General features: G+C 50.9%; 7 protein-coding genes across 7 annotated transcripts; 2 read left to right on the top strand and 5 right to left on the bottom strand.

Annotated features, from left to right (window-relative positions):
- Positions 1 to 6,658: 6,658 nt before the first annotated feature.
- Positions 6,659 to 8,978, bottom strand: rim8 (pH response protein PalF; the record flags this gene model as incomplete). Its single annotated transcript, XM_015551642.1, has 2 exons — positions 6,659 to 8,446; positions 8,511 to 8,978. 2 exons carry the CDS (start codon positions 8,976 to 8,978, stop codon positions 6,659 to 6,661), a joined length of 2,256 nt encoding a protein of 751 aa, XP_015407783.1.
- Positions 8,979 to 10,108: 1,130 nt separating this feature from the next.
- Positions 10,109 to 14,896, bottom strand: ANOM_006385 (hexose transporter protein; the record flags this gene model as incomplete). The annotated part of the gene is made up of 9 exons (XM_015551641.1): positions 10,109 to 10,770; positions 10,851 to 10,884; positions 11,238 to 11,530; positions 11,580 to 12,368; positions 12,426 to 12,592; positions 12,644 to 12,849; positions 12,915 to 13,073; positions 14,211 to 14,710; positions 14,761 to 14,896. 9 exons carry the CDS (start codon positions 14,894 to 14,896, stop codon positions 10,109 to 10,111), a joined length of 2,946 nt encoding a protein of 981 aa, XP_015407786.1.
- Positions 14,897 to 16,093: 1,197 nt separating this feature from the next.
- On the top strand, positions 16,094 to 17,233 carry ANOM_006384 (putative mRNA capping enzyme alpha subunit; the record flags this gene model as incomplete). Its single annotated transcript, XM_015551640.1, has 1 exon — positions 16,094 to 17,233. The coding sequence occupies one exon, from the start codon at positions 16,094 to 16,096 to the stop codon at positions 17,231 to 17,233; it is 1,140 nt and encodes a 379-aa protein (XP_015407785.1).
- Positions 17,234 to 18,588: 1,355 nt separating this feature from the next.
- ANOM_006383 (ATP-grasp domain-containing protein) lies at positions 18,589 to 20,626 on the bottom strand (the record flags this gene model as incomplete). The annotated part of the gene is made up of 4 exons (XM_015551639.1): positions 18,589 to 19,505; positions 19,571 to 19,771; positions 19,828 to 20,535; positions 20,584 to 20,626. 4 exons carry the CDS (start codon positions 20,624 to 20,626, stop codon positions 18,589 to 18,591), a joined length of 1,869 nt encoding a protein of 622 aa, XP_015407780.1.
- Positions 20,627 to 21,410: 784 nt separating this feature from the next.
- ANOM_006382 (WD repeat protein) lies at positions 21,411 to 22,895 on the top strand (the record flags this gene model as incomplete). Its single annotated transcript, XM_015551638.1, has 2 exons — positions 21,411 to 21,649; positions 21,701 to 22,895. The coding sequence occupies 2 exons, from the start codon at positions 21,411 to 21,413 to the stop codon at positions 22,893 to 22,895; spliced, it is 1,434 nt and encodes a 477-aa protein (XP_015407779.1).
- A 153-nt stretch (positions 22,896 to 23,048) lies between these two features.
- ANOM_006381 (uncharacterized protein) lies at positions 23,049 to 23,426 on the bottom strand (the record flags this gene model as incomplete). The annotated part of the gene is made up of 1 exon (XM_015551637.1): positions 23,049 to 23,426. The coding sequence occupies one exon, from the start codon at positions 23,424 to 23,426 to the stop codon at positions 23,049 to 23,051; it is 378 nt and encodes a 125-aa protein (XP_015407782.1).
- A 782-nt stretch (positions 23,427 to 24,208) lies between these two features.
- CweA (putative GPI anchored protein) lies at positions 24,209 to 24,937 on the bottom strand (the record flags this gene model as incomplete). Its single annotated transcript, XM_015551636.1, has 1 exon — positions 24,209 to 24,937. A coding segment is annotated over one exon (729 nt), but the record flags the coding sequence as incomplete, so codon positions are not given.

Raw genomic sequence — 24,937 nt, 5'->3', positions numbered from 1 at the left:
AAGGGCTGGTTAGATTCCCCTGACGGGCTTGGTGCACATATTGGGCTCGGTGTTAGTTTGGGCGCACTGTATCCTCAACCTTAACTGCTAACGTTCATGATTCAGCTTTGTCGGCAAGGTTTATAGCTCCTAGACTACTCGTTGATACAGTTCTAGGTAGATAATTGACTGCCCCGCGTAGTAACGGCGGGAGAGTTTGATTAGCGACTGCTGAGATAAATGCTTTAGTGGATACTCCAGACTCGACACAGGGGCAGCAGATTAAATTATAGAATGGCGAGTGATAAATGGATCTCAAAGGGGTCGATACCATAGCTCAAGTAGCTTTTCCCAGTACATCGAGTTTCTGACCTGAGTAGCCAGTGGCAAGTCATGGAAGCGAATCAGTTCGCCCATATTGAGATACCTGGCAGTGTCCTCCAAACCCCTGGTCTCTAGATTAGAGCCCAGAAGCGAATCACCAAGAGATTTTTGTTAATTATCCACGGATATGGTTTAACCAGCTCTTCACCAATCATTGCATAGTTTCCATTGGAGGCTATAAACAAATATCACCTTTCATGACGTCGAGACTTTTCGAGGCCTTGATGACGTGAAAAAGCCCCTAAAGAGTGGTCTTAGCAGGTAGATCCACTGTTCAGTGGTACCATCCTTCTAGTCTTGCTTTTCCATATACGGAATCTCGTTTTGGATGTCGGTGGGCATTTTCATGGGAATACCACACGCAGTACCAACCAGAAGGGTGAACCAAACATTCTTGAACCGAATTCGATATAAGCTGCAATTTTGGTACCGCTCGCAATTCGGACATCAACCGGGTGGGCTAATATAGCATGACATTCTCCGACACGGCCGAATTTGCCTGATGGTCGTCTTCGATTATCTTTATAATCAACCGTGCATGGACGTTCTCCATGTATACTTAGAGTTTAGATTGTTTGAGCAACTCTCTCGCCGTAGTAAAGAATGATTTCACCATCATTGTTCTAAGCAGTTGGCGACCGGGGTAGCTTTCTCGGCTCATATGACGTAGATAGTTTGTTTCCATACTAGAGGTTCGATATGAATGGTGGATATTAAACCTTTGAAAGGTATTATAAATGGCAACTACTTCAGAAGTGAGTAAGAACTACATACAGTACCGTCTTTCTTCAGGGAAGGTCGACTGAGCGTCTGCAAACAATCCCTTATACCAGGCTATTATCGAGGCAGTTAACAACCAGTTCGCAATCAGTTAAGTCTGTGTATTAGGCCAACTGCTCAGAAACTGTTTCGAAGGTACTTACCAAGTGCTTCGTCAATCACCTTTTGACTCACCCCCCCGGGGAAATGTTATTACTACGAAACTATCCCAAGGAACATCACGTGAAACCGGGCCACTATGCCACGAAATACCGCCAGAATCGCGGCCAAACGCATCACTTCTTCTTAGTAGAGGGCTTGATGATAACCTCGATATCTTCATTAGAATTATCAACGGTCAGGGCACTCGCCTTGCGGGAAGCTGGGGTAGGCGACGATCGAAGTGATGGCGGCGCACAGCGCCAAACTGCCGCAGCAACCCTGAACCCGAGCCACCAACGCCCGAAGAAACGGGAGGACCCTGAACACCAGAAGCCTTCCGCTTTAGCGGTGTCACGGTTGGAGGAGTGGATACGGAGACAGCAGCACGCGGAGGAACGGAGCTCGGGGTAGAAACCGCCAGACGCGTAACTAGCTGATAGACGCTACCCTGAAGCTGTACGGTCGTCGCTTCATACCGCTGCGCATGTTTGAGTATCGCACCAACCTTGGAACCAACAGCACCTAGTCCTGCCTGCGATCCTGCCATGCGTGCGTTGATATTCTGGTAGGTCTCGAGGACGCTATCGAGGCGCACCCCTAAGGTACGCAGCAAATCAACAAGCTCTGCAGTCGGGAGACTGCGATTGGATGGAGTCCGGGCACTGGAGGATGCGGGAGAGGAAACAGGGGGATCGTCGACGGAGCGCTTTTCAAAGTCGAGGTCGTCAAAGAAAGAATCGAGAGTGGGCGTGCGACCGGGAGAAGCTGCCGCGGGTGCGACAACATCACCTGGAGCGGCTGCCTCAACGGGAGGAGTGTACCATGTCCACGATGCGTCAAGACCCAGCTCATCAACCCGACTTCCACCATTCTGTGTTGGTCAACTTGACAATGCATCAGTGACACTGCCTGTTCAACCGGATTGATGGAACAACTCGAGACAAAATTGCTGAATATAAATCAATGCTCGAACGCTGATTCAACCGTTCGACAGCCATCGTACCAAGCATGTAGGGATAGACCAGTGATCCTTTATGGACGTGACTAGTTTCTCTCCTCATTGTTAAGGAGTCCTTGAAGACATCGTACTAAGTGTAAACCGTTTGGCCCACCATAGGGGAACAGTTAGCCACTATGGTTTGTTAATAGTGCGGAGCTTAGAGAACATGTTCAATAATGCAAACATTCAGCTGGAGTGGTCATGTTGAAATGACCATGGTCCGGTCTCTATGACTGGACAGCACTACTTGGCAGAGCGCATAAAGTCCCAGGCCATAACACGCTACCATGTGTGCGTTCCATTAAGCATGCTTTGGGTCAACAGTTGGAAATATAACCAGTGACAGGTACTGTAAACGGAGGCCGTTGTTTGTCGGTATCACACAGAGAATGTCTACTATCCGAGAAGATATAAGCATAAAACCGACCGACCAACGTTCTTCTCAGCTAGCGTACTAGCTGATATCTTCCGATGTGAAAAATCCACTGGCCCACGCTGTTTTTCATTTCTTTTTACCATCCCCATAGTCTGTTCTGGTTGGGAAAAGAGGAAGCCTTAACGGGCCATCGGGTCGACGCTCGAGGATGTCTAATCTATATCGACAAGAGCAAAGAGCCTTAAACGCACGGAACGATCACAGTCCCCACTTCCGACAATTGGGAACCGCTGACAGTCTGGACCTTTGGGCAATACTGAATGCCGGGTTGTCTCTTTCAAATCTGTTTCTCGGCTACTTGTGCCCGATATGGTGATATTATTATAACGCCATGAGCACCTCTGTCCACAAGGCTTCGGGCCGGTGCGACCCCAAGCTTGACTTCATGAGAGATCCTCTTTGTATCACCTTCAACATGCGCAAGATGAAATAAGATCGCCCGGCAGAGTCCAGGTCTTATTACCCAGTCGGACCACCAGGGGGCTTGCCGGGTTTATCCCGGCGACTATGCGAAGCCTACTGCTGGATGGTCGGGCCTGGCCGTTATAAAGAGGTGATAAGGACTTCGAGACGAAGCGTTGTATAACGCTGCAATGCGTACAAGCCCTATACGGTGCCGCCTGATCTTCCCAGCGTTAGGCGTAGTACAAGTAACCAGGCCGCGTTCGTACAGACATCCTCGATGTCTATCAGAGGTGAAGAAAAGGATAAAAGTGGAATATTTCAGCGTTTCCATATACCATGCCATCGTACTTAGCCAATGCGTTATGGGCAGCTCCACACATTACCTATCAGGGTAGAAGCATAGCCCGTTCGGCCAAGCTTCCAAGCCTCGATGACCATGTTGTTCTCCTGGCTGGGACTGATCGTAATGTATGACTTGACTGTCGTTCCGGGAATCTCTAGCCATCCTCGTTTATCAATGGGGGCCGAGGCTCATATTCTGATAGATGTGCTGAGTTTTGAGGGCGACTGTCGCGTTTCATATCAATGTCCACAGTTATTTTCTTTTCATTGGTAGACGAGCAAATGACCTAAGCACTTCGACATCCAGCTCGAGGCGAGACCCTAAATCTCTTCCTGGTGCAATTTGAGTACCGAATAGTTCCCCAAATGTGATCACGATTGAAGTTCCATGAGAAATTTTGCGCCATCCGGTATCTTTCCTGATGGCCCAGTCCAAAATATATCCATCAATCTCCACTAGGCTTAACTGTAACCCCAACTCTGCATGTCATTCCACCCACCAAAGCTCATGGTCAATCTCCTTGAGACAAGTAGCCTGATAGTTGGGATTTGTATGGTTTGATATGACTTGCTTATCGATTTATGTGAGACAAACACCGCAAAAGGTTTCATCCACAGAAAATGGCGATAGAGGGACTTGGGGGCAGCTTTCTGACCAGCAGCAATAAATTGGTGGTTTGATTGTTCTATGATATATGCCCGTAACGGAAATAGTTGAATATACTGGGATGTTCATATCAGGTGTAGATCCACTTTGTCTGGTGATGGAGTTCGCAGGTTAGCCTGTTTGCATATCTATACCGTTGGTGAGTCCACAGTAAAGATGACCGGCGACAGGTTCTCAGGCGCGGTCTCGAATAGCTGTCAAATTTGTATACCAACCAGGAGATCTCTAGCTCTGTTGGCCAGCAGTTGTATTCTGCTAGTATCAAATTCCGGCCAACAGATAAAATCGATTCGGACGATGGTTGAGCGGGCGGTTTTGAGACATCAAGATAATTGTAATGGCTTCTCAGCCGACAGACCGTCGCTCCATAACCATCTCCTGGGCTAAGTGACAGTCACTCCTTGCTGTTTTCTCATTTTGCTTATCTTAATAGCGCACAGAAAATAGTTCTAATGCTGCCGATACCCAATTAATCCGCCCTCGGACTACCCCTCTCATATGAGACGTACTGATGCCAGCTGCCTCCACTGCAAGTCAGCACCTAAAGGAGGCTGACCAACACAGTCAGTCTCAAGGTCCTATTCATCGAGATGAGCAATCTGTTCTCGGGTCGACCGGATGTTGAGCCTAGCCGCTCGTAACGCCTACTAATATCCGACAGGATACGACATTTCTGCGATATCTTCAGAAAGAATCACAGGCGTGAGAGCGAGATAAAGCGACTATTCATTTATATTCTTCCTGGGGTATAGCCGAGCTTCGGACATATATTCTTGGAATACCATGGCTCACCATAGTCCACCTACTCGAATAGCGGTTCTACCGTCGTTGTAGATCTTCTGGCCATAGTCATGGTGTCTCCCGATATCTCCTCCAAAAGACACTTCTTGAAAGCTGCAACGTAAATGGCGGATCGACCTGAGCACGGCGTAGCTGATCTTGGATTTCCTGTCCCATGGAGAAGCCTGCTCCGGCTGAAGTGATAGCCACTATTCGTCTCATTCCGCTGTTGGAATCTCATAGATGTCTGTTGAGCGGTTCGTGCCACTGCACCAAGTATGCCAAACCCCAGGACGATTCCTGGAGGGTCTAGTTCTTCATCTGTCGCGTCGGCAGCGCCACTTAGGGCCAGGACTCGATGAATTACCCACTATAGCAGAAGGAGCTGGCTAGTTTGGAATGGGAGTCCAGCGGGGGCGTCAATATGAAATCGAAAATGCCACCTGACTGGATCTCCTTTCTAGTATCAAGCTTGAACAACATGAACATTCCTTCGCCGTTCATTACCCTTGAGGAAAGGTTGCAGGTGATAAAACCGGGGACTTGGTTGACTTGGTGAAGTCACTACTGCTGCTGTTCTGTATGCTGTTCTTGTTGCTATTGTCGTTGCAGGTGCTGTTATGCCCACCGCAATGGAGGCAACTGCAGCAGCACCAACAGCAAATATCCCCCATTATCTGGTTCAGCATTAATTGCTTCCCAGTGACTAAATACGATTGTCTAACATAGCAAGCCACTATTCGGTACACTCCGGCAAATGACGTTTATTTGCTCAAGGTATCGATGAGATATGGGTGCCTTGTCTAGCTTCAGAATTGTTAGCTTTGCTTTCTGCTTATATTAGCCATATACACTTACGACAAAGTGCCTCTCGAGGGACCAATTGACCAGTACTATTTTTGAAGCGTTCCAGTTGTTCAGCTGCTCAATAATAACCTAACCATGGTCAAGATCAAGAGTCAAGTCCTTGCTCAAACCGTGGGCACGGCAAGAGGATCTAGAGAAAAGAGCATGGACGGCCGGATTGCTGTGAGCTCTTGTGGGAGTAGATTTGAACAGCGTACCGACGTCGATGCTTTCGGTCATAATATATGCAGGGCCTTGGGGAGATGAAACTGGTATTTTGTAGTGATGGTTAGGGCTTTATAAGGAATGCACCTTTCTTTCCTTCGTGAGGGAGGATTAGGTCTTGCTAAGGGACAATTCTCTTAGCAAGAGGCTGTGGGTCTCTCAGCTAGGGTAATATGAGATGGCTTTTGACTGGAGTTCAGAGCTGGTATAACCACTATGGCTATGATGGATGTAAAGGTCCTATGGACAATGTACTTACTTGGGTGGATGATGTGGTATCAAGAATAATGGGAGGTGGATCCTACGGCACAGGTTATATAGACAGAATATGCCATTAACTTAGTTTCTTCACCTAGGGTTTTCATTGTGAATTATATAAGTGAAGCTTGGAGTCGAACTATCTTTTGTGAAGCTACCCATACAGAGTAGAGACAGTGATGTATGCTATACGATGTATTCACTGCAGAGCAGATAGCCTGCCGCTATGCCAAACCTAACGCCGATGTGTACTTCCTCTGAGGAAGCCATGTTTTCAGACAATAAGAAATATAATGTAGAATAAATATACTTCAAAATCATGCCAACGTGGTGGTATCTCCGGGTTAACCCAACCGTAAATGCAAATAAATATCATAAAGAAAATCAAAGTGTATCGCTAGCCCGTCGTATTGTGCTACCGTTGATAGCGCGGCAATGACTCGTCTCCGTGCGCATTGCCACCAACCAGCTGGTGATCGCCTTCGTCGTGGAAGACGGGAGCGCTCGGTCCATCGGCGGCATTGCTATGGGACGGTCCATTTTCGTCTGGCGCGCTCGCCTCCATCTGTAACCGTTGTCGCTCCAGCTCTTGTTTGTCATCGCTTGGTGCGGAAGGCTGACTCAGAGCACTACTGCCGGGCACGACTGTTTGAACTGATTCTGCTGAAGTCAACGCTTGCCGCACCGTGTTCTCAGTCGGTGAGGGTAAATGATGGTAGCCGTTGATGTGATCATCCTCGGGAAGCACAGGAGCCGTGGGAACATCGGTCGACGGTCCAGCTTCCGCCTCATTCGGCGGTTGACTGGGAAGCAGCATCTGCTCCGCATGCCGCATGCGCGCCTTTTCGTCTATCGGTTCTTCTGATTGGGGAGTCGATACAATCTCGCCCAATGACTGGAACTGCGGCTGCGACTCGTCCCCGTACTCCGGCCAGAACAGCTCCTGCGGCCCATACTCTTCCGGTGACGGATATTCGGATTCCCCATTGGGCACAGAGTGCTGATCTGCCGGCCAATGGTCCCCATCCCCTTGAGCATTTCCGCCTGAGGACTGCAGATCCGAGCTCGCCGCGGTTGAGGAGGCGCGTCGTGGTTCGTTTTTCCGGCGATGGGAATCCCTCGTTCCGATCACCACCTCAAAGGCGACGGCGACGACACCTTTCTCTCGCCGGATTTGGTCGGTATCTAGGATGTTCCCCGCCCAATTCGCCGTGATGGCGTTGCTGTTGGCATCGGTCGGATTCAGGATCTTGCCGCTGGGAGAATAATTACTGCCAGAGGTGACCAAGTTGAACCGCGGCAAGAACCGCTCGGGCGAGGTGAGCTTGCCGCGAAGATCGACCACAACCTCCACATAATAGCGGAAATTAATCATACTCCCCGGGGTCCGCGTGATAGTGGGGAACGTATCTTCGGGGATGCGGATGGATGTTTTCACGATGGCCGTCAAGGTGGTGGGATCGACCACCAACGGGGCGAACGTCTGCGCCAAGTCCTTCCGGAAGACGCTGCTGGTCCGGCTGGTGCCGATCGTCAGACCGCCCAATCCCGTTCGGGATCGCGGATAGATGTCCTCATAAACGGGCTTCTTCCCATTCGCGGAGGTCCCAACGGGAATCGACGGGTGAAGGTCTATCCGTCCTTGGCGATAGAGTGTGATAATAATCCCATGTGCGCTGCGTACCTGTTTGCAATGGTTGATGGTGACTTTGATGGGTAATGTATCTCCAGGAAGCACGCCCGCGCGCAGAACCTCTGTTTTAGCCGTGATGGTTTTATCCCCTAAGGAGGGCGTGAGACTGCGCGCTTCACTATTTCGCAGTCCAGTGCCGGCTGACGAGCTCGGGTCACTGGCTATTTGGAAACTTTGGCTGCTGTTGCTCATCCGACTCGACGAGCTGACGTTACTAGGAGCGGGACTTAACGGAGGGCGATGGTCCGAACCCGCTGCGCCACTGACCGAGACATCGACCGACGTTGAATCCGGTGCCGCATCCGAGCTTGTCGATTTCGCCTTTGCCTTCGATCGCGTGCGCTTCGAGACCGGCTCCAGTGTCACAACACGGGCTTTCGGGGCGGGAAAGGGAGCGATATCAATATTCTCCATGAGGTTCACACGTCGGCGGCAGGAAACGGTTGGGTTGATAGTGGTAGGTTTCGTTAGGGTGGACGTAAGCATATAGGCAATGGTGCCTCGTTCGAACTAGACGCCGCATCCGTTAGCGAATAATGGGGGAAATCTGCACGAGCCGCCGTGGATTACGCACACTGATGCTACTGGGGAGGGCATATGGCGGAAAGACCATCTCAAAGCGAAACTTGTAGATCCCCTCCTTAAGGCGGCCCTCTCCGCAGAGGACGACCTCGTCTTCGAACAGCGTAGCCAACCCATTGCCCAAATACTCTGCTCCTCGGCGCCCGCGCCCAGGCCCGAGAAATCCCACATCCGGGGCCGTCTCCCCGGAGGGAACTGTATTCTTAAAGACCTTGACATAACCATGTAAACAAACCACGAGATGTGTAATGCGAACGGGACGAGCGACGGTAAGGACGACGGTCCCCTTGATCACATCCCCCGGGAAATATGAACGCCAGGGGTCGTCGGGCTCGATGTAGAAATCAGTAAGGCTGCGACTGCGCTGACCGAGTGACGAACGAAACTTGTGTAAGAGAGAGCTGCGATTCCGACCAAGCGGCGACGAGGAGGGTTGAGCGGGGGGAGAGTTGACGGACATGACCCACAGTCACACCTCCCTCAGTCCATACACGAGGAGTGGAGGTGCTAGTTGGTAAGAGGAAGAGAGAAACAGGAAAGAGGAACGAAGAGGGGCGACAAAAGAAGGGAGGGTAAGGGAGGGGAGGAATGCAAGAACAGAGTCAACTTCAATATCCACAATATCGAACGACCAACCAGAGACAACGAAATCAGAGGAACGGCCACGCAAGGGGGTTGAATGGTGAGCCCGATATAGCTGAAGGACCGTTCAAAATTCCCCGGTGCAGCCAGATAAGGCCGTGTGGACAAATCAATGACTGATCGATATTAACAACCAAATGAAACCGATCGATCACTCGAGCAATCAATCTGCCAGTCGGGAGCTTCGGGCAATCAATCCCACCAGACCCAGTGTCAGCGTCGGGCGCAAATACCGACGGGGAAAACAAACACGCGACCGAGCAATGCTTGTTTTTGTCTAGTGCTTCCTTTTTCCGTTTCCCTCGCTTGTCCCTCCAATCTGAAATTGCACACGCGATAGGGGAAGGTCGGAAAAGGGATCCTATGTACAAACGACGAGTCGGACAGAGGGGGTGGACGGCGAAGGGACCGAGGGAGAGAGAGGAGGGGGTGGAAGAGGCGCAGGAGAATCACGAGCGGAGATGACAGGCCCGCATCCTTGAGCGAGAACTGGCAAGAGGGTCAAGTATCGCCCTCAGCCCCGGAAGTACAGATTGCCGGAAGTGAGGGAGAGAGAGAGCGAGAGAAGGAGAGAGAAGCGTTTTCGAAGACGACACGGGGAGGGTTCAATGCGGGAGTCGCAGGATGAAGGCCAATGGAGTCGAGGGTCGGACAGATCGGAAAGCGCTCCGTCTGCAGGAGGATGTCGAGTGATTTGTTGGGATAAACGGCGAGGAGTTTGGTGGAGTGAGGGAAATGCGTTCGCGATAAGCCAGAGGCGGAGAAAGTGGAAAAGCCAACGAATTCGCGTGGCCCGTCAGTCAAGCTTTTGTTCTCATGGGCTTTGGGACTTGGCGCCTCCACATCTGTCGGTTTTAGAGTTATAATAACTACCCGTTATTCGAATGAGTCCTGAGGGAGTCCTGATTCAGGACGGATGTACATAAATAAAAAAACATAATATGTTGATCATTCCCACTCTCGCAGTCCTTCCCCTTCCACATAATCTTCCCCGTAACACTCCCTTTGCAACATCTCCATCACCTCGCGATCGCCGCCGACCATTTTCCTCACAAACCCTTCCAACACGTAGATATTATCCGTCCACATCTGCGCCTCCCGCTGAAACTGCTGCACCTCATCCTTCATCTCCTGGACCCCCTTGCCCCCATCCAGACTCTCTGACACAGCCAACCACTCCTTCCGTAACTGCTGACACTCCGTCTCCAATTCCGCCTTGTGCCGGATCAACCTCTCTCGCTCACCGGGCTGCAGCGCCTTCTCATCATCTTCTTGCTCCCGTTTCCTGACCGCCAATTGCCTGTCCAGTTCTTCATTACTGCTCCGTAGTCGATCCACTTCTTCCTGCAGCTGTTCCACCTTTCGCTCCCGTTCCATCTTCTCCTCTCCACTGAAACACCAGTACCAGTTCCCACTTCCGATCTTCTCCACCCGGATCTGGCCGTCGTCGGCCAATTCGCGCAGGTACTCTTTGACTTGCATGCCGTTGATCGACACGATCGAGGGGAGCATCTTCTCGAGCTCTTTGAGCGTGTGGCAGGTCCCGGTCGAGCGGAGGTGGGAGACGATGCGCTTTTGTTTTTCGTCTTTGGTGAGTTTGGGGGGCTTTTCTTCGATTAGTTTGAGTGATTAATGGGTCGTTGTGTTGTTTTTAAAACAGACGACTGTGTTTGTTTGGGCAGTGACGTACCATGGTGTAAGTTACTAGATGTAGATTGGGACGTCTAAGACTAGTAAGTATTAGGTTATCGAGGGTACAGCTGAGGTCAGTTCGATGGGGGACTGGTTCAGACTACCACTCATTACTTGTCAAGTGGAAGGATAGAAGACGTTCAGTCTGTAGGCCAGTCGATGTCAGGTGCAGTCACCTGGCTTCCATTAGAACTCGTGATCTTCTACATTACATACATCAAGGGAGAAGGGAAAATGAACTTGGTCCGCATGCGCCAAAAGCAGTCGCTACATTAATCACAGATAGATTATATAGAACAAAGATTGAATCGAAATCACGCAGATCCCCGCCGAGCAACACCGATTACTAGGTACAATATCCACCGTGGAGGGGCCATCCTCAAACTTTCAACTCGCTCACGCGACCCTGGTCTTTCTGGGTATCACTAGTCGGAACGACCTCCTCAACGTGCAATGTCTCGGTCAGCTCTCGAGCTTTCTCGGTGGCGGCAGCACCGCCGACCATGGCGGTCTCCCCGTCGAAGTACCGAGCGATTTCTTCCAGCGGAGTATTACGTGTCTCAATGTAGAAGAACCAGACCACCACCAGCTCGATGGCAAGCCACACACAGTAGAAGATGTAGTACTTCCAGCCAATGTTATCGAGGGCGATGGGGTTGATGTACTGGTTGAAGAAAACTGCCCAGTGTCAGCGACTAGCATACCATGAGAGGACAGGGGCACTTACGCGCGGCATCAATGCAGAGCCACACCATGGTCATACCCTTGGCGCGGATGCTGTACGGGAGGATCTCCACCGTGTAACCCACCAGAAGGCCTGACCAAGCAATGTTGTAGAACACGTAGTAGATGTAAATCATGGCGACCACTGCATTCGCAGCCCCCGAGGCCTTGCTGATATCATAGCGAGCGGAGCAGATGGTCCACACGATGAATGCCACCAGCATGCCGGCGGTCGAAGTGAGGAAGAGCTTGCGTCGCCCAATCTTGTCAACAAAGAAGCACATCGTCAAAGCCACGATCAGGTTGAGGATCTGGAGGCAGCCGTTGATCAAGTTCTGCTCGACGGAGCTCGTGTATCCGACTGAGTTAAGAATTTTGGCGATATAGTAGGACACCAGACCGTTGCCGGACCATTGAGAGAACAAACCGGCCGTGATACAGATGATCATGCGATGTCGGTTGCCCTTGGTGCGGATCAGTTCCTTCCAGCTGTTGCTTTCGAACTCCTGCTCCAACCGAATGGTTTCCTTGATTTCGTGCATCTCCAGCTGAACCACTTCGTCCTCTTGGTCGCCATTGGCGTGACAGTCCGCCAGAACTTTGAGGGCTTGCTCGTGCTTGCCTTTGGAGATGAGGAATCGAGGTGACTCGGGGACAAACCAAATAAAGATGATTTGGAGGACCGACGGCCCAGCCTGGACAATTGTCGGAGCTCTCCAGGACCAGTTGTTCGAAATATTGTTGGTGCCGAAGGTGAGCCACGCCGCGACAATGGCACCCAAGTACCACGTGGCTAAATCTTGTTAATCGAAACACACAAGAGGACTGGACTTGGGATGCGGAGACGTACTGTTATAGATCGTGGTGAAGATGGCACGGTGCTGGGTGTGCACCAATTCGGTGATCAATAGAGGGGAAGCGCCATGAGCAATGGCGACGCCGAAACCGATCAGGAATCGAGCTGCCAAAAACATGCCGTAATTGGCACTGATGCTCTGAAGGACAACTCCGAGGATCCTAGCCTATTATAAGCACCCTAACCGTGGCTCCGCACGGGCAAGAACTTACATGATCAAGCAGCCGATCAAGATACCCATCCGACGTCCCAGCAGATCTGCGGTGTACGGTACGACGGGTAGAGCTGCTAGGGATCCCAGGGACATAATGGCACTGAGAATTCCCAGAAGAGAGCCACCGGGATGATTGAAATATTCCTGCCAAGGTTCGAGGGTTTGAAGACCGTTCATCATGGATCCATCGTAGCCATTCGTGGCCTATTCAGAACGCAATATGAGCACGAGTTCGGATGGAATACCGCTAGTGAGCCAGGAGAACGTACCGCCGTCAGGACCACCATTCCCAGACAGATATAGGTTTTCCTCATTCCTGGATTCTTCCACCATGTCACCTTGGGGAACTGCCGACCGGCAAGTTCGAAGGTGTCCGAACCCATTGTGAATTCAGTAAAGGGGGTCCGTCGTTTAGCAAATGCGAGTCTCTACGACTGAGTTGAAGACACACGCTTGTACCTTGTAACAGTACATTGCATGAGGGGAAAGCCACCTTAAAGAGCATTATGTTCGACAGTGTTTCAACCGGTCCATTTTTCCGTCTATCAAATCTAGGCAAGCGCTACATTACATGGTCCGGCTAAACTGTTGGGGACCCAGGACAGTATGTCCAATGGGGTTTCTCGAGACACGATGTGATTAGATCGACTAGCAGGTTCCCATAGGGCGCGGGAGATCTGGTCTCGAGCTCAATGCCGGCAAGCAAGTGAGCCAGAGCTGGACAGGCTCGGCGGGCCGAGAATAACACAACGTAGTACGAGATGATTCGTCCAAAGGACTCGCCAAGGCGGCTGTCGTACACGATGAGAAGAAACCGTATTGATTTCAGGCTAATTGTCTTGGAATGTACCCCAGAAACAAAAAGAGGACAATGCCAAAGGAAGTCTGGGGCTGAAGGGCCAGGATGGGAGCGGTGGCTGAAGTCCGGGGAATTTAAGGACGGTCTAGCGGCCGGTCCTCCAATGGAGACAGGGCTTCCAAGCCGGAACGAGCAAAGGCCAAGCCTCTAGCTTCTGCCTCAGGAGACTTAAATCATTTCAATTTTCGAGGCCATGGTTTACCGAGGATACTCGTCAAATGGAAGTCAAGCCAAGTGCCGAAGGATCAAAATCTCCCATGCTTGACCACGGTAAAACCAGATAGCTCAATATACCCCACAACTTTCTTTGGCCGGAATTGGGAGGCAAATGACTCCTTGCTGTCAGTCTCATTTGACAAGCGAGGCGCCACAAAATGCCACAGCTCGTTTCCAAGGGTCATCAGGAGCTAGCATGTGGGAAGGCAGGCGGCTATTGGTGGATCAATTGGGTGGGAGTCGAGAATTTCGTCGCAGCGTATCACCACCAGCCAATCTCTTTAGTAAACGCCGCAAGGTTCAGATCACGAGGTGACGAGGTCAATATGGAGTACATGGATGAGCCAATGCCCTAAAAACAGTTGAGCTGGCACTAATTGCACGGTATATTCACGTGTCGCAAGGGCTCCACGGCTCAGTCCGCATCGGTCGTAGAGGCTGTCCGAACCAGTCGCGGCTTTTTGGTGCGCTTTTTCCTCTGCCTCCTCACAGCCGTCCCGAGTTCGTCCCCCGAGCTTGCCAGGATGCTACTTCGACCAGTATTGGCCCTTTTACGGCCGACACGCTTCGCCGTCTGGGGTCGAGATTGATCCTCCTCGCTTGCTATCTCTTCCCCTTCCACCAGGACTAAATCACCCGTTTTGCCGAGCGATTCCTTCGCCATCTCCTCCAAAAGTATCCCCATGGCAATCAGCGCCGTTTCATCCATGCTTTGGTAATCATCCTGGCCGCGGTCAGGAGTCGCGTAGTCGTAGTAGTCCGCTGAGTAGGTATGAATAGCTTCTAGCAGGTCGGAACTAGGGAGCGGGCGGTCGGACGGAAGGGATTCATGGGCAAAGTAGAAGTCATTCTCCTCGTACCGAGTCGGTGCATTTTGCCGACGAAAGAGAACTTCTTCCGGACGGACAGGTCGAAAATTAGACGACGCCGTGTCACGGTATCGCGAGGAGAAAGGAATTAATGGAAGGAAACCGTGCGCATTTACCCGGCCTAAGATCGATCAGAAAAGTCTTTTTAAAGCTCGAGTTAGTCGCCCAAACCAGCTACGGCATCGTAGACAGTTGCTTGTCGCTTCTGTCGTCTGAAAGAAGGTCCCTCTGAATGGTCGTCCTCGTCCTCCGGAGGTTGGAAGGAATTCTGACTTCCAGTTAACGCAAGGGGTTTTCCGTCGGGCATTGGTACTTTGGATGTGCCTGTATGATGCATGCGCTGACACCGAGGACTCTAATAACTATCGCGATTGTACATCGAGTCGTTTATTGCAATTCTTACGGTCCGACTCGCAATTGTCGCTAATCACGTGTTGACAATAGTAATTGAGCTGCTGACGCTGATAAGAAATTTCCCCTATCAGTCCAACCGGCAGAATTTTTAAATGTTTTGACAGAGGCCGCCTTAAGTGTTGAATGTTTTCGAGGGTCACAGTTGTAGGTCTGTTAACGCTCAGGAATCAAATCAGAGTGGCACAGGCATCATTAACAGGTCATCAGTTATATAAGGGAAATTTCAAAGCCAAGAGTGCCTCATCCTGTAGAGACAGAAGTGGTATAAACTATCTATATAGAGCTTGTTCCATGGCTTTGAGCCCCAGGAAGTCTCACTAGCGTAGTTTCTCCCTCAGGCCGCCTTCTATTAAAGGCTAGCCCTCGTTCTCCGTTCCATAGTCCATAGTCCATATTCCGTACAGTAGTTCTTCCGTTCATGCTTTGTTGTGTCTTCTTTATCTGGGTTTCTGGTGAAAGGAGTGTTGGGAATTGAAATATCTATATGGCTATCACTGTCTGCAACCAGTTACTAATAGAGTCTTTTGCTAAGACAGCAACCTATTCAAATTATTAAGCAACTTCAATCTGGCAATGTGATAATGGAGATATATCTCAGATGTACGCCATCACCATATCAAGCTTAAGAATTGACAAAAGTTTAACACGAAAAATTGAATTCAATATTCAAGCTTTTGGTACATATATACATTATGTACCCCTGAGTGAAATATACTAGGTGATATAATTGACAACAATCATTCACTTATAAAAGCCTCGATCTCATCTCACAACGGCCACTGTTTTTTTATATCCATCTGGCTGTGCTTCTCCGCATAGACTACTACGCAATAGGCATATCGCTTTACCAACCCCCAATTTTAGACACCAACTTAGGGTGAGTTCAATCATTCTGGGTAGCAAGATCCCTATGAATATACGGAGGGCTGTGTTCTTCACCCACTGCAGATCGAGACCCACTGCCCTCAACCTTCTCCCCCGCCTTAGAATTTGATTTTGTTTACGTTGCCTATGCTACTCCGTGCAGCCGTAAATTTCCAAAGGGCAAGCTCACACCTTCTCGTGGAACATCTCCTATTGTCCCCCAACGATGAAACTCTCTTTCCCCGATCTAGATGTGGTGGGCATCAAAGTCGAGCCCGAGAAAGTTGACAATCTCCGCCACAAGGTTGCGAACCTGCTCGGCCAAACCAAGATCGGCTACCCTGGTGCGGCTCCCCTTAGCATCTCATCACAACATCTGGTGGAACTACAGCAAAAGGACTATTATGTCTGTGAGAAGACTGATGGAATTCGGTGTTTAATGTACATGGTGCGCGGGGACACTAGCTCCGACGTATCTGGGAAGCACTACTTGATCGACCGCAAAAACGACTACCGCTATGTATCTGGCTTGCACTTTCCTAAGCCAGACGATGAAACTTTCCTGTCGATCCATGACGATACCATAATAGACGGTGAACTTGTCATCGATACCTATGAGGACGGCTCGCAGCAGCTGAAGTACCTAGTATTCGATATATTAGTTTTAGGCGGGCACAGAGTAATGCACGATCCATTCGACAAGCGCTTAGTATATCTCAAGGAGGAGATACTTCGGCCCTATAAGACTATGTGCCAGAATCTTCCTGAGGAAAGCCGACCATTTATTGTCGAAGAGAAGTCGATGCATCCCAGCTATAACATCGAAATGATGTTCCGTGATATTATCCCAAAGGTTAAGCGCATTCGTGGGAATGACGGCCTTATCTTCACCTGCTGTAGCACGCCCTACTATATTGGTCTAGACGAGCATATCCTCAAATGGAAACCTGCTTCGGACAACACAGTGGACTTCCGCATGCACCTACGATTTCCTGATGCTAAGCCGGATTCCGAAGGCAAGATCAACAGCGTTACAGAGCCAGATTACGGCCCCATACCTGTCTGCCAATTGTCTGTCATGCTGTCCCCACAGGAGTATCTCCCCTTTGGTGAGATGTACCTTACCCGGAAAGAATGGGATGACCTAAGAGCGATGGGTACTCCGTTAGATGGTACCATTGTCGAATGCTATAAAGACAACCAATCTCGCTGGCGTTTCTACCGTCTTCGCAATGACAAGAAAGATGCAAACCCTATCACTGTTGTCGAGAAAACTCTCGAGAGTATAGCCGACTGCGTTACCGAAGAGGACCTAATCCGCGCCGCCGCAGCTATCAAGACAGCATGGGAGGCGCGACAGCGCTAGGATAGCCTGTGATGATAGGTACATTTCTATCGGTAAAGGGGATTTGTTGGATAAGTTTTACATTAGAGTGGCTATCTAGATACTCCATAGATTTCAAGTACTGGTTTCAATTATAAGAGAGTGTGTGACGTGTCCGGGCAAGCACGTCCCCAACTGGGCCAAAGGTCACTCTGATCAGACCCTACGGATTGCACTTTATTGCTTATGTAGCTAGGTCTTGCTTGTATAGCCCGTTTTGCCGAACGTAAAGATTCTACACTAGTCGAGATCGTGGCATACGGCTTGGGATCATAGCCGTACTAACCCGACCTAGTGCCGAGATAGGACTTTAACTTGCTCAGGGCTCTCCTTGAGAGCACCAGGACGAGATAGCCGATAGTTCGAGCCTTACTTGGGATGCGCGGGTATACCATCAACGCTGCAACAGGCTCAGCCAGCCTATTCTAAACGAGACATACGCCGAACGGGTGGCATATCGGATCAAAAAGTGGAAGGGCATGGCCGTGCAGAAGCCTGAGTGTTCGGGTAGAAGCAAGGGTCCAGATGATAGTCGGTTATGTGAGGGACGTAGGAGTGGTCATTGCAGTGAAGGGTTGGAATACTTTTAGGGTAGTGGGTTTTGAATGTCACTTTTACCATGGACTTGATGATAACTGACGTTTTGTAATGACCGTACCGGGCTAGGTATCGTCGTTGTCGAGAATCTGCTGTCGCTTTCATGTTTCAGAGATTATCACTTCCTAGTAGTCCCCAGTGAGCGTCTACAGTGGACCTGCCCTGGGTTTTATATTAATTGAGAATCAACCTTGCTGTTCATAATCCTTGGATGCTCGGGGCCAGGTGCCTTGGATAGCCTTATTGATATATCACCTTCCTGCTTACACTATCTCTGGAGGAATACAAGATTGCCATCAGTCAGTGTTGCCAGCTTGGAAAGACTATAATACTTTTCCAATGAGGGTAACACCGTCATTGGAGACGTAGGGGGTAACATTTCCTCGCCATGTTATCCTCTTATCCCTGACAGGGTTCCGCATGAGCCATCCGTAATACAGTGAGCCACTAGAGGACTTACAATCTCGTAGTTATGCAAGTTGAATCAAAATGGCGTGCGTTGCAGAATTTAGCAAGGCTGAATATTCATAAACCATCATTATCCACAAGGTCATCGTCCCTGTAGTGAAGCGAGATGATCTTGAGGTGAAGAACTAAATATATACTAGAATAGGAACTCTCGCACCCCTCCTCAATCCCATCAACAGCTTCTATAAGTGCATTAACCTCTTCACCATAGATTTACCAATTCACCCTAAGTCCTACTCCAGCATCACTGCCTATACAAAGCCCAAACCCCCTCAAATAAACGAATACCTCACTTCCTCTCTAACCTTTCTCGCCAAATCGAGTGCCTCCTTTCTCCCCACCCTCGAAAAGACATTAAAATACGCCAAAAAGGTATGACGCCCCGAACTCGGATGGGCAATTTTCTGGCCCCGCTTGACCAGACAAGCACAACGACTGATCTGCTTCGCAAGATCTGGTCGGCGGGCTATCAAGTCTGCGCAAATATCATCCGAGTCAAAGATGCCTTGACAATTTATGGGGTAGTCGGCCGGAATGAAGACCATGACACAGGTGTACTGGGGCCCATGCTTAAAAGGCTGGGATAGAGCACGGACACGGGGCTTGTCGCCGACGGCGATGAGCAGCGCCAGACCCCAGTAGTCGATTCCGTAGGTCGATTCGATAATGTGGGACCCCGTCATGCCGAGAGGACGGGGGTTGATCTCGATGAGCCATGGCGTTGGTGGTTGCTGAGTCGGAGCACGCGGGGACAGGTCGATGATGTTGTTGTTGTTCTGTTTCGTGTACTCGACTGATGAATGCTCGACCCGGCCTTCGAGGTGCATTACGCCGTCCCTCAGACCGAGCTTGAGTAGTGTGTCCAGGAAACTTCTTCGAAGGAGGTCTATTTCCTGGGGCGGGAGAGCGGACGGGTAGACGCTGTTCAGCTCGTGGAAGTTATGCAGCGAGCCTATGCTGGGTCCATTGATATCTGCCGACTTGGGGAGGTCATCGCAGACCTCGAAGAAGAGGACTTCGCCGTCCAGGAGTACGAAATTGACGTCGACTTCGGGGCCATCACAGTATTTCTCGATGACGAATGCCGTTCCGTGGCGAGACACATCGATAGAGTTGACAGCCATGGTAAGCGCGTCAAGGTTATCGACACGCGATACACCCTCCGAGCTCCAGCCATCGCACGGTTTGACTATAAGCGGATAAGGGAGATCTTTCTTCTTCGCGATTTCAAGAGCCTCATCTAGCTTGACGCACGATAAGCTTGGTGGCCGGCGAATACGCTCGTGAGGTACTTATTCGTGGCGATTCTTAGTGCTGCCTGTGAAGCTGTCTGAAGGCCCACCTGCGGCGCAGCTTGGGCGATATAAGGCCAGAACGAGTCCGCGAACGTGACAATGCCATCCACCGGCTTTCCGTATGCCTTCACGGATTCGACAATTCGGTCAGCTACGTCTTCTTCGGGTGGGTTAGTGAGACGTGTCGGGATGAACGCTTCACGCCAGTGTGCATACTCGGGCCTTCGAGCCAGTGCCCTTTATTGTCTAGCACGACGATGTCGATGCCGAGCACTCGAGCGGCATGGTAAAGGCCTACTCCGTCCTCGGGGTGGCTGCTATTCGCATCAACTAGTACTAGTGTTTTCCGATGTATAGGTTCAGACAGTGTCCACGGAAATGAGAGTCTGTTCTCCAAGTCTGATTCAACCGCTAGGGACAATGCCTCAAAGCCGGGGTATGAATCAGACTCTACATTATGTTGTAAGAGAAGACCGGCTGTAGCCGCAGAGAAAAGTGCAGGTAGGTTGCTGGCATCGGGAGGTGTAATTGCGGAGCCTGTGTAGCTCTGAAAGGGCTCGGCAAATGACACCGCCGTCTCGATATATTGGGAGTCCCGCAGACGCAGAGGAATAATGTCTGAGCGGACAATATGCCCTTTCTGCAAGGGCACGATGAGCTTCGCTATACGTGGCCTGGATGTGGTTGCGGCGCGCAAGCATTGCAGGAAGAACTGGAATGCTTTATGTGAACCGAAAGCTTCAGGTCCATATTCTTGAGGCGCAGAGTTCGGGCCAGAATCGAGGATATATGCGTCCTCGAGGCTATTACAGGCGCTGTTTGCATTTACTGAGAATACATGCCGGAGGACGATATCCACCGACTGCCATGGATTTCCGGTGGATGGGGTGTCAAGAAGAGACCATGAATATTCCAGCAGTAAGTCTGCTCATACTTAGTTGATGTAAGATCCAAGCAGGTTTGGTATCTTACCTTTGTGGCTTTTGGACCGGACCTGGACTTTTCGAGAGGTCATCATACAATTGGAGAAGCACAACATCAGAGTATTTTATAGCCACGTGGGTTCCAGGTTAAATAAAGCTCAAGCGCATGAGGTTAAATTTGTCTCAACAAATAAAAAAATCGAGCCATGCAGCATAGTGATGAGTTAACCTTGATTCGATTGCCCTAACTAATGACAGACCAGGAACAGCCAAGCTCCTTATAAAATATGGTTACGTTCCAAGCCAAAGGACTAAAATATGACCTCGCCAGCTTCCCTCAGGATCTAGAACCTCCTGCGCAGGTCGTAAAGATAACTGATACTCAGCTAGTCAATCTGACGTGCTGTTATAAATATATTCCGACCTGCAAGTATTTCTCGGGGTATCATTCCGACAGGCTCTTTCGGAGTGGATTCATCGGAGTTCGGAGTGAACATCGTTGTGGACGATGACTCTCCGCCAATAGCAGTCTGGTATTCGTAAATCACATCATCGAATCCATGAAGCCCTAAGTAACATCCTGGTGGTTTCAGTGCAAGCATGGAGTAGTATATCTGGCGTGAGGGGATGGTAGGCTGGACATGTAAAACTCCCAAATAACCCCCGTTGCTATTGTAGCAACTGTCGCATCAGGCCGGTCTTTACAATGCTCACATACATTCAAGACACTTGAAGATGAGCAGTATCTTGTACGGGATTCAGCACCCAAAACAAATGCTCGGTGCAACTATTATCCGCCCCGCATCTGGCGATAAGATCCAAGCCGATCAACGATCAGCAACCAACAATCGATTGTAACGGTCACACTCCTGATGAATGAATTCTTATCTTCTGAATAGGACCCTTGGGTCCATCAGTCCACACACATTCCATGTCGCGCAAACGAGCCGTCTCATTCACCACCTCGAACCAGCCCCCGGTATCCGTTTCTCCAGTCGCCAAAACCATGAACAGCCGACGTCAGCTGTTGATATACACTTGAACTCCGAGGATGAGCTCTACGCCCACAAGGCCGGGGTGAATGTGCTGGCGATAGATCAATATGACGGACGATTGTATGCCCCCCAGCTGTTGTCATCCGTCACCGTACTAAATGAATAAACCAGTATGGTCTCCGGGGGCGCAGACCCCTCTATTCACTTCTGGGACCTAGAATCCAGAGGCTCAGAACTAGGCCACGTCCACAAATCCATCGCCTCGGTCACAAAATCGTCGCATGAAGACGCCCATACGCACGCCATCACCTCCATATCGATATACCCCTTCGACCCAGTCCCTTCGACGATACTGTCAACCTCGCGCGATGGCACTCTCAAACTCTCAGCCCTAGCACCCGGCGCCATTACCCCAGTCCACACCTTCAAACTCGACTGCACACCATATGCCCACTCAATGTCATCGCACCCGGCCTCACCTCTCCTCATCGCCGTCGGCACGTCCGAAAGCCCAGTGCGATTACTCGACCTCCGCTCCGGGTTATCAACCCACGGACTCCCCGGACATTCCTCCTCAGTACTATCCGTTTCCTGGGGGCCCCACAGACCCCATATCCTGGCATCCGCATCAGCAGACCACAAAGTGATTCTATTCGATATCCGTCGCGGGGGCCACAACTCCGCCATCGCCGCCCTGGACATGGACGACGCCGTCGGCCTAATACCACCACGCAGCGCACCATCCAACTACCAAAGCCGGCCCGCATTCTCCCCACACGCACGGGCGCACAACGGCGCCGTGACCGGCGTGCGCTGGACCTCTAACGGCTCACACCTAGTAACGACCGGGCAAGACGCGCGGATCCGCGTGTGGGACGCCTCAACGGGCGCAAACACTCTCGCGCACTTCGGTCCCCGGGTCCGCAACGCCGTGACCTCCCACCTTGCCGAACGGGCACCGCTAGTCCTCCCCAAAGGCGTCATGGGTCCGGGGCAGGAGACGCTCTTGTGGCCGAATTTCAGTGAGAACGATGACCGCGGGGAGATCCTTATGTTCGAGCTGCGCGAAGGGTCTTTCATCAAGCGTCTCAAGGTCCCGGGTCTCATGGGCGGGCAGCAGCAGTTCCGGGGCCGGTCTAGCGCGCTCAGTGCCGCGAGGATCAATGCCCTTGTTTGGCGTGGCAATGGCGCCTCGGGCGAGGGCGTGGAGATGTTCTCTGCGCATGGGGACGGGACGATCCGCACTTGGGTGTCGAGGGAGCCAGAGGGGGAGCCGGACGAGGCTGAGGAAGCGGAGCAAGCGGATCGGAAACGCAAACGGGATGTTTTGGATGAGATCTACCGAGGGTTTATTGGACAAGCCTAGCTTGATCATGATACACATACAGATAAACACTTAGACATCCACACTGGCATAGCCCATTATTCATACAATAAACAGCTCAACACTCTAAAGCATAAACCCAATATCATACACTTCCATCCCCAACTCAACCCAAATCAAACAAAAAGAAAAGAATCACTCATCCAACTCACTCCCCTTAGCCTTCCCATGCTTCAAATTCCTCGTATCCCCCCGGACACCAGGCCGATCCGTGCCAATCTGATTCCACTTCGACTCTCCCTCCGCGGGCAACGTATTGCCCGTCCCAGTGACCACCTCACCCGACATGCCAGGGTCCCTCGGCCCACGGGGCATAGTGGCATCGTTATCGGCAGCGAAGGCCGAAGACGGCTGACCCAGGCCCTGGTTATCGAAGAGCCGATTCTCTGACCGCTGCTCGGGGCGCGGCACGGAGGGAATGGTGTTTTGTTTGCCGGCGTCGTTGGGGATGGTCGTACCCCTGGGGGCCATTTCGGAGAGGGTGCCGCCTTGGTGGGGGGAGGAGGAGGACATTGCTGTATGTATCAGTATCTTATTGCTGATCTGATTCTTGATGGATGTAAAGTGGGGTGTAGTGGTAGTGGTAGTTCGTGGTCAAGTTTTGTGCAATGGATTTAGGAGAAGTAGATTGAGTTACTGAGTTGTTTCTCTGAATGGGAAGTGGAATCAGTGCTGGTATGGATTTATATAGGGTTGTGGTCGCCATATGTGATGTCACTTTGTGCCCTGTCCTTGCGACGGGTGCATGATGGGATTATGATATCAGTGTTGGGGGGACATGGGTGGTTACTATGCAAGTGGTGCATTACATAATTGATCTACGGCGGTTTTTGTCTTTCGTGGTTATTTATGAAGAATTGAAATAGGAGTAGAATATGGAGAATATGCGGTGAGATGTTGGAGCATAGCTCATGGTGAGGTGGTTGTATAGTGTTTGTAGGGTATGAGCAGTGCACGTGCGCGGTTACCTGTTTGGTACTAATGTTCAACTTCGAGGTATTGGAGGGTCACTTGATGGATGTAACAAGGACAAGGGCTGTTTTGCAGTTATACGATACATGGGATACTGTAGAGACTTTGTGGAGGAAGCCGAAGATAAGGAGCACTTCAGCCTAACTAGGCACAGTGTTTTAAATAGTAACTTCATTAACTAGCTTATCATCACAAACTTGGATCTGAACGAAAGACATAGACGGCGATCCTATACTAATCTTAAGAGTACAGCGATTACACAACATTACGCCTCGACATCGAGGGTTGAAGAAAAAGAAAATGAACTACAGACACCACCCCATCTACAACACATAGGCCAAGAGACCAATCACTCCACAAGCGAGAGAAATGACACCAGCGCTAGGTGACAGGCTCGCAGCACCACCCTGGAACATGACCTCGTGATGAGAGGGAGAGGGTGTAGCAGGTCCTTGTGGGACGTGAGAGCTGTGCTCCGCGTCGACGCCGATCGGGACGTGCGCAGATGGTGTGGCGCCAGGAGTCTCAGCAACATGCGCACCGCTGCTGGAGGGCACGTAAATGGGCACCACGTGGACGGAGGATCGAGAAACGGTCTCTGTGGAGGTCAGAACTCCGTGCACGTGGGAAGGAGCGTGGGTAGGGGTAGGCGTAATGGCGATGTGAGCCAGCGTTGTGGAGGATGGCACATCGAAGTGGGAGTCGTCGTCGCCGCCCTGCTGAGGCTGTCCATGGGCAGGAGTAGAAGCGGGCCCATGAGCATTACTGCTTTGAGCCTCTTCATGAGAGGGATCTTGTTCATGGTGGGAGGCATCAACGCCGGTGGGCTTGGGGTCTTCTACTTCGTTGTCTTGATCATGTCCAGATTCTCCGTGGGGAGAGCCATCGTCACCGGTGGACTTGGGACTGTCCTTGGGGCTGTGGTCATCGTCTCCGGATTCTTCCTGGTGAGAGCCATCAACGCCAGTGGGCTTGGGGCTCTCCGCTGCATGGCTGGGCTCGGCATGTCCCGAGTCCTCCTGGTGAGAGCCATCAGTGCCGGTGGGCTTGGG

The sequence above is a fragment of the Aspergillus nomiae genome, assembly GCF_001204775.2.
Source record: "Aspergillus nomiae NRRL 13137 chromosome Unknown contig00100, whole genome shotgun sequence".
NCBI lineage: Eukaryota > Fungi > Ascomycota > Eurotiomycetes > Eurotiales > Aspergillaceae > Aspergillus > Aspergillus nomiae.
The sequence above is the reverse complement of the archived record's forward strand: the minus strand, read 5'-3'. Positions and strand labels throughout refer to the sequence as shown.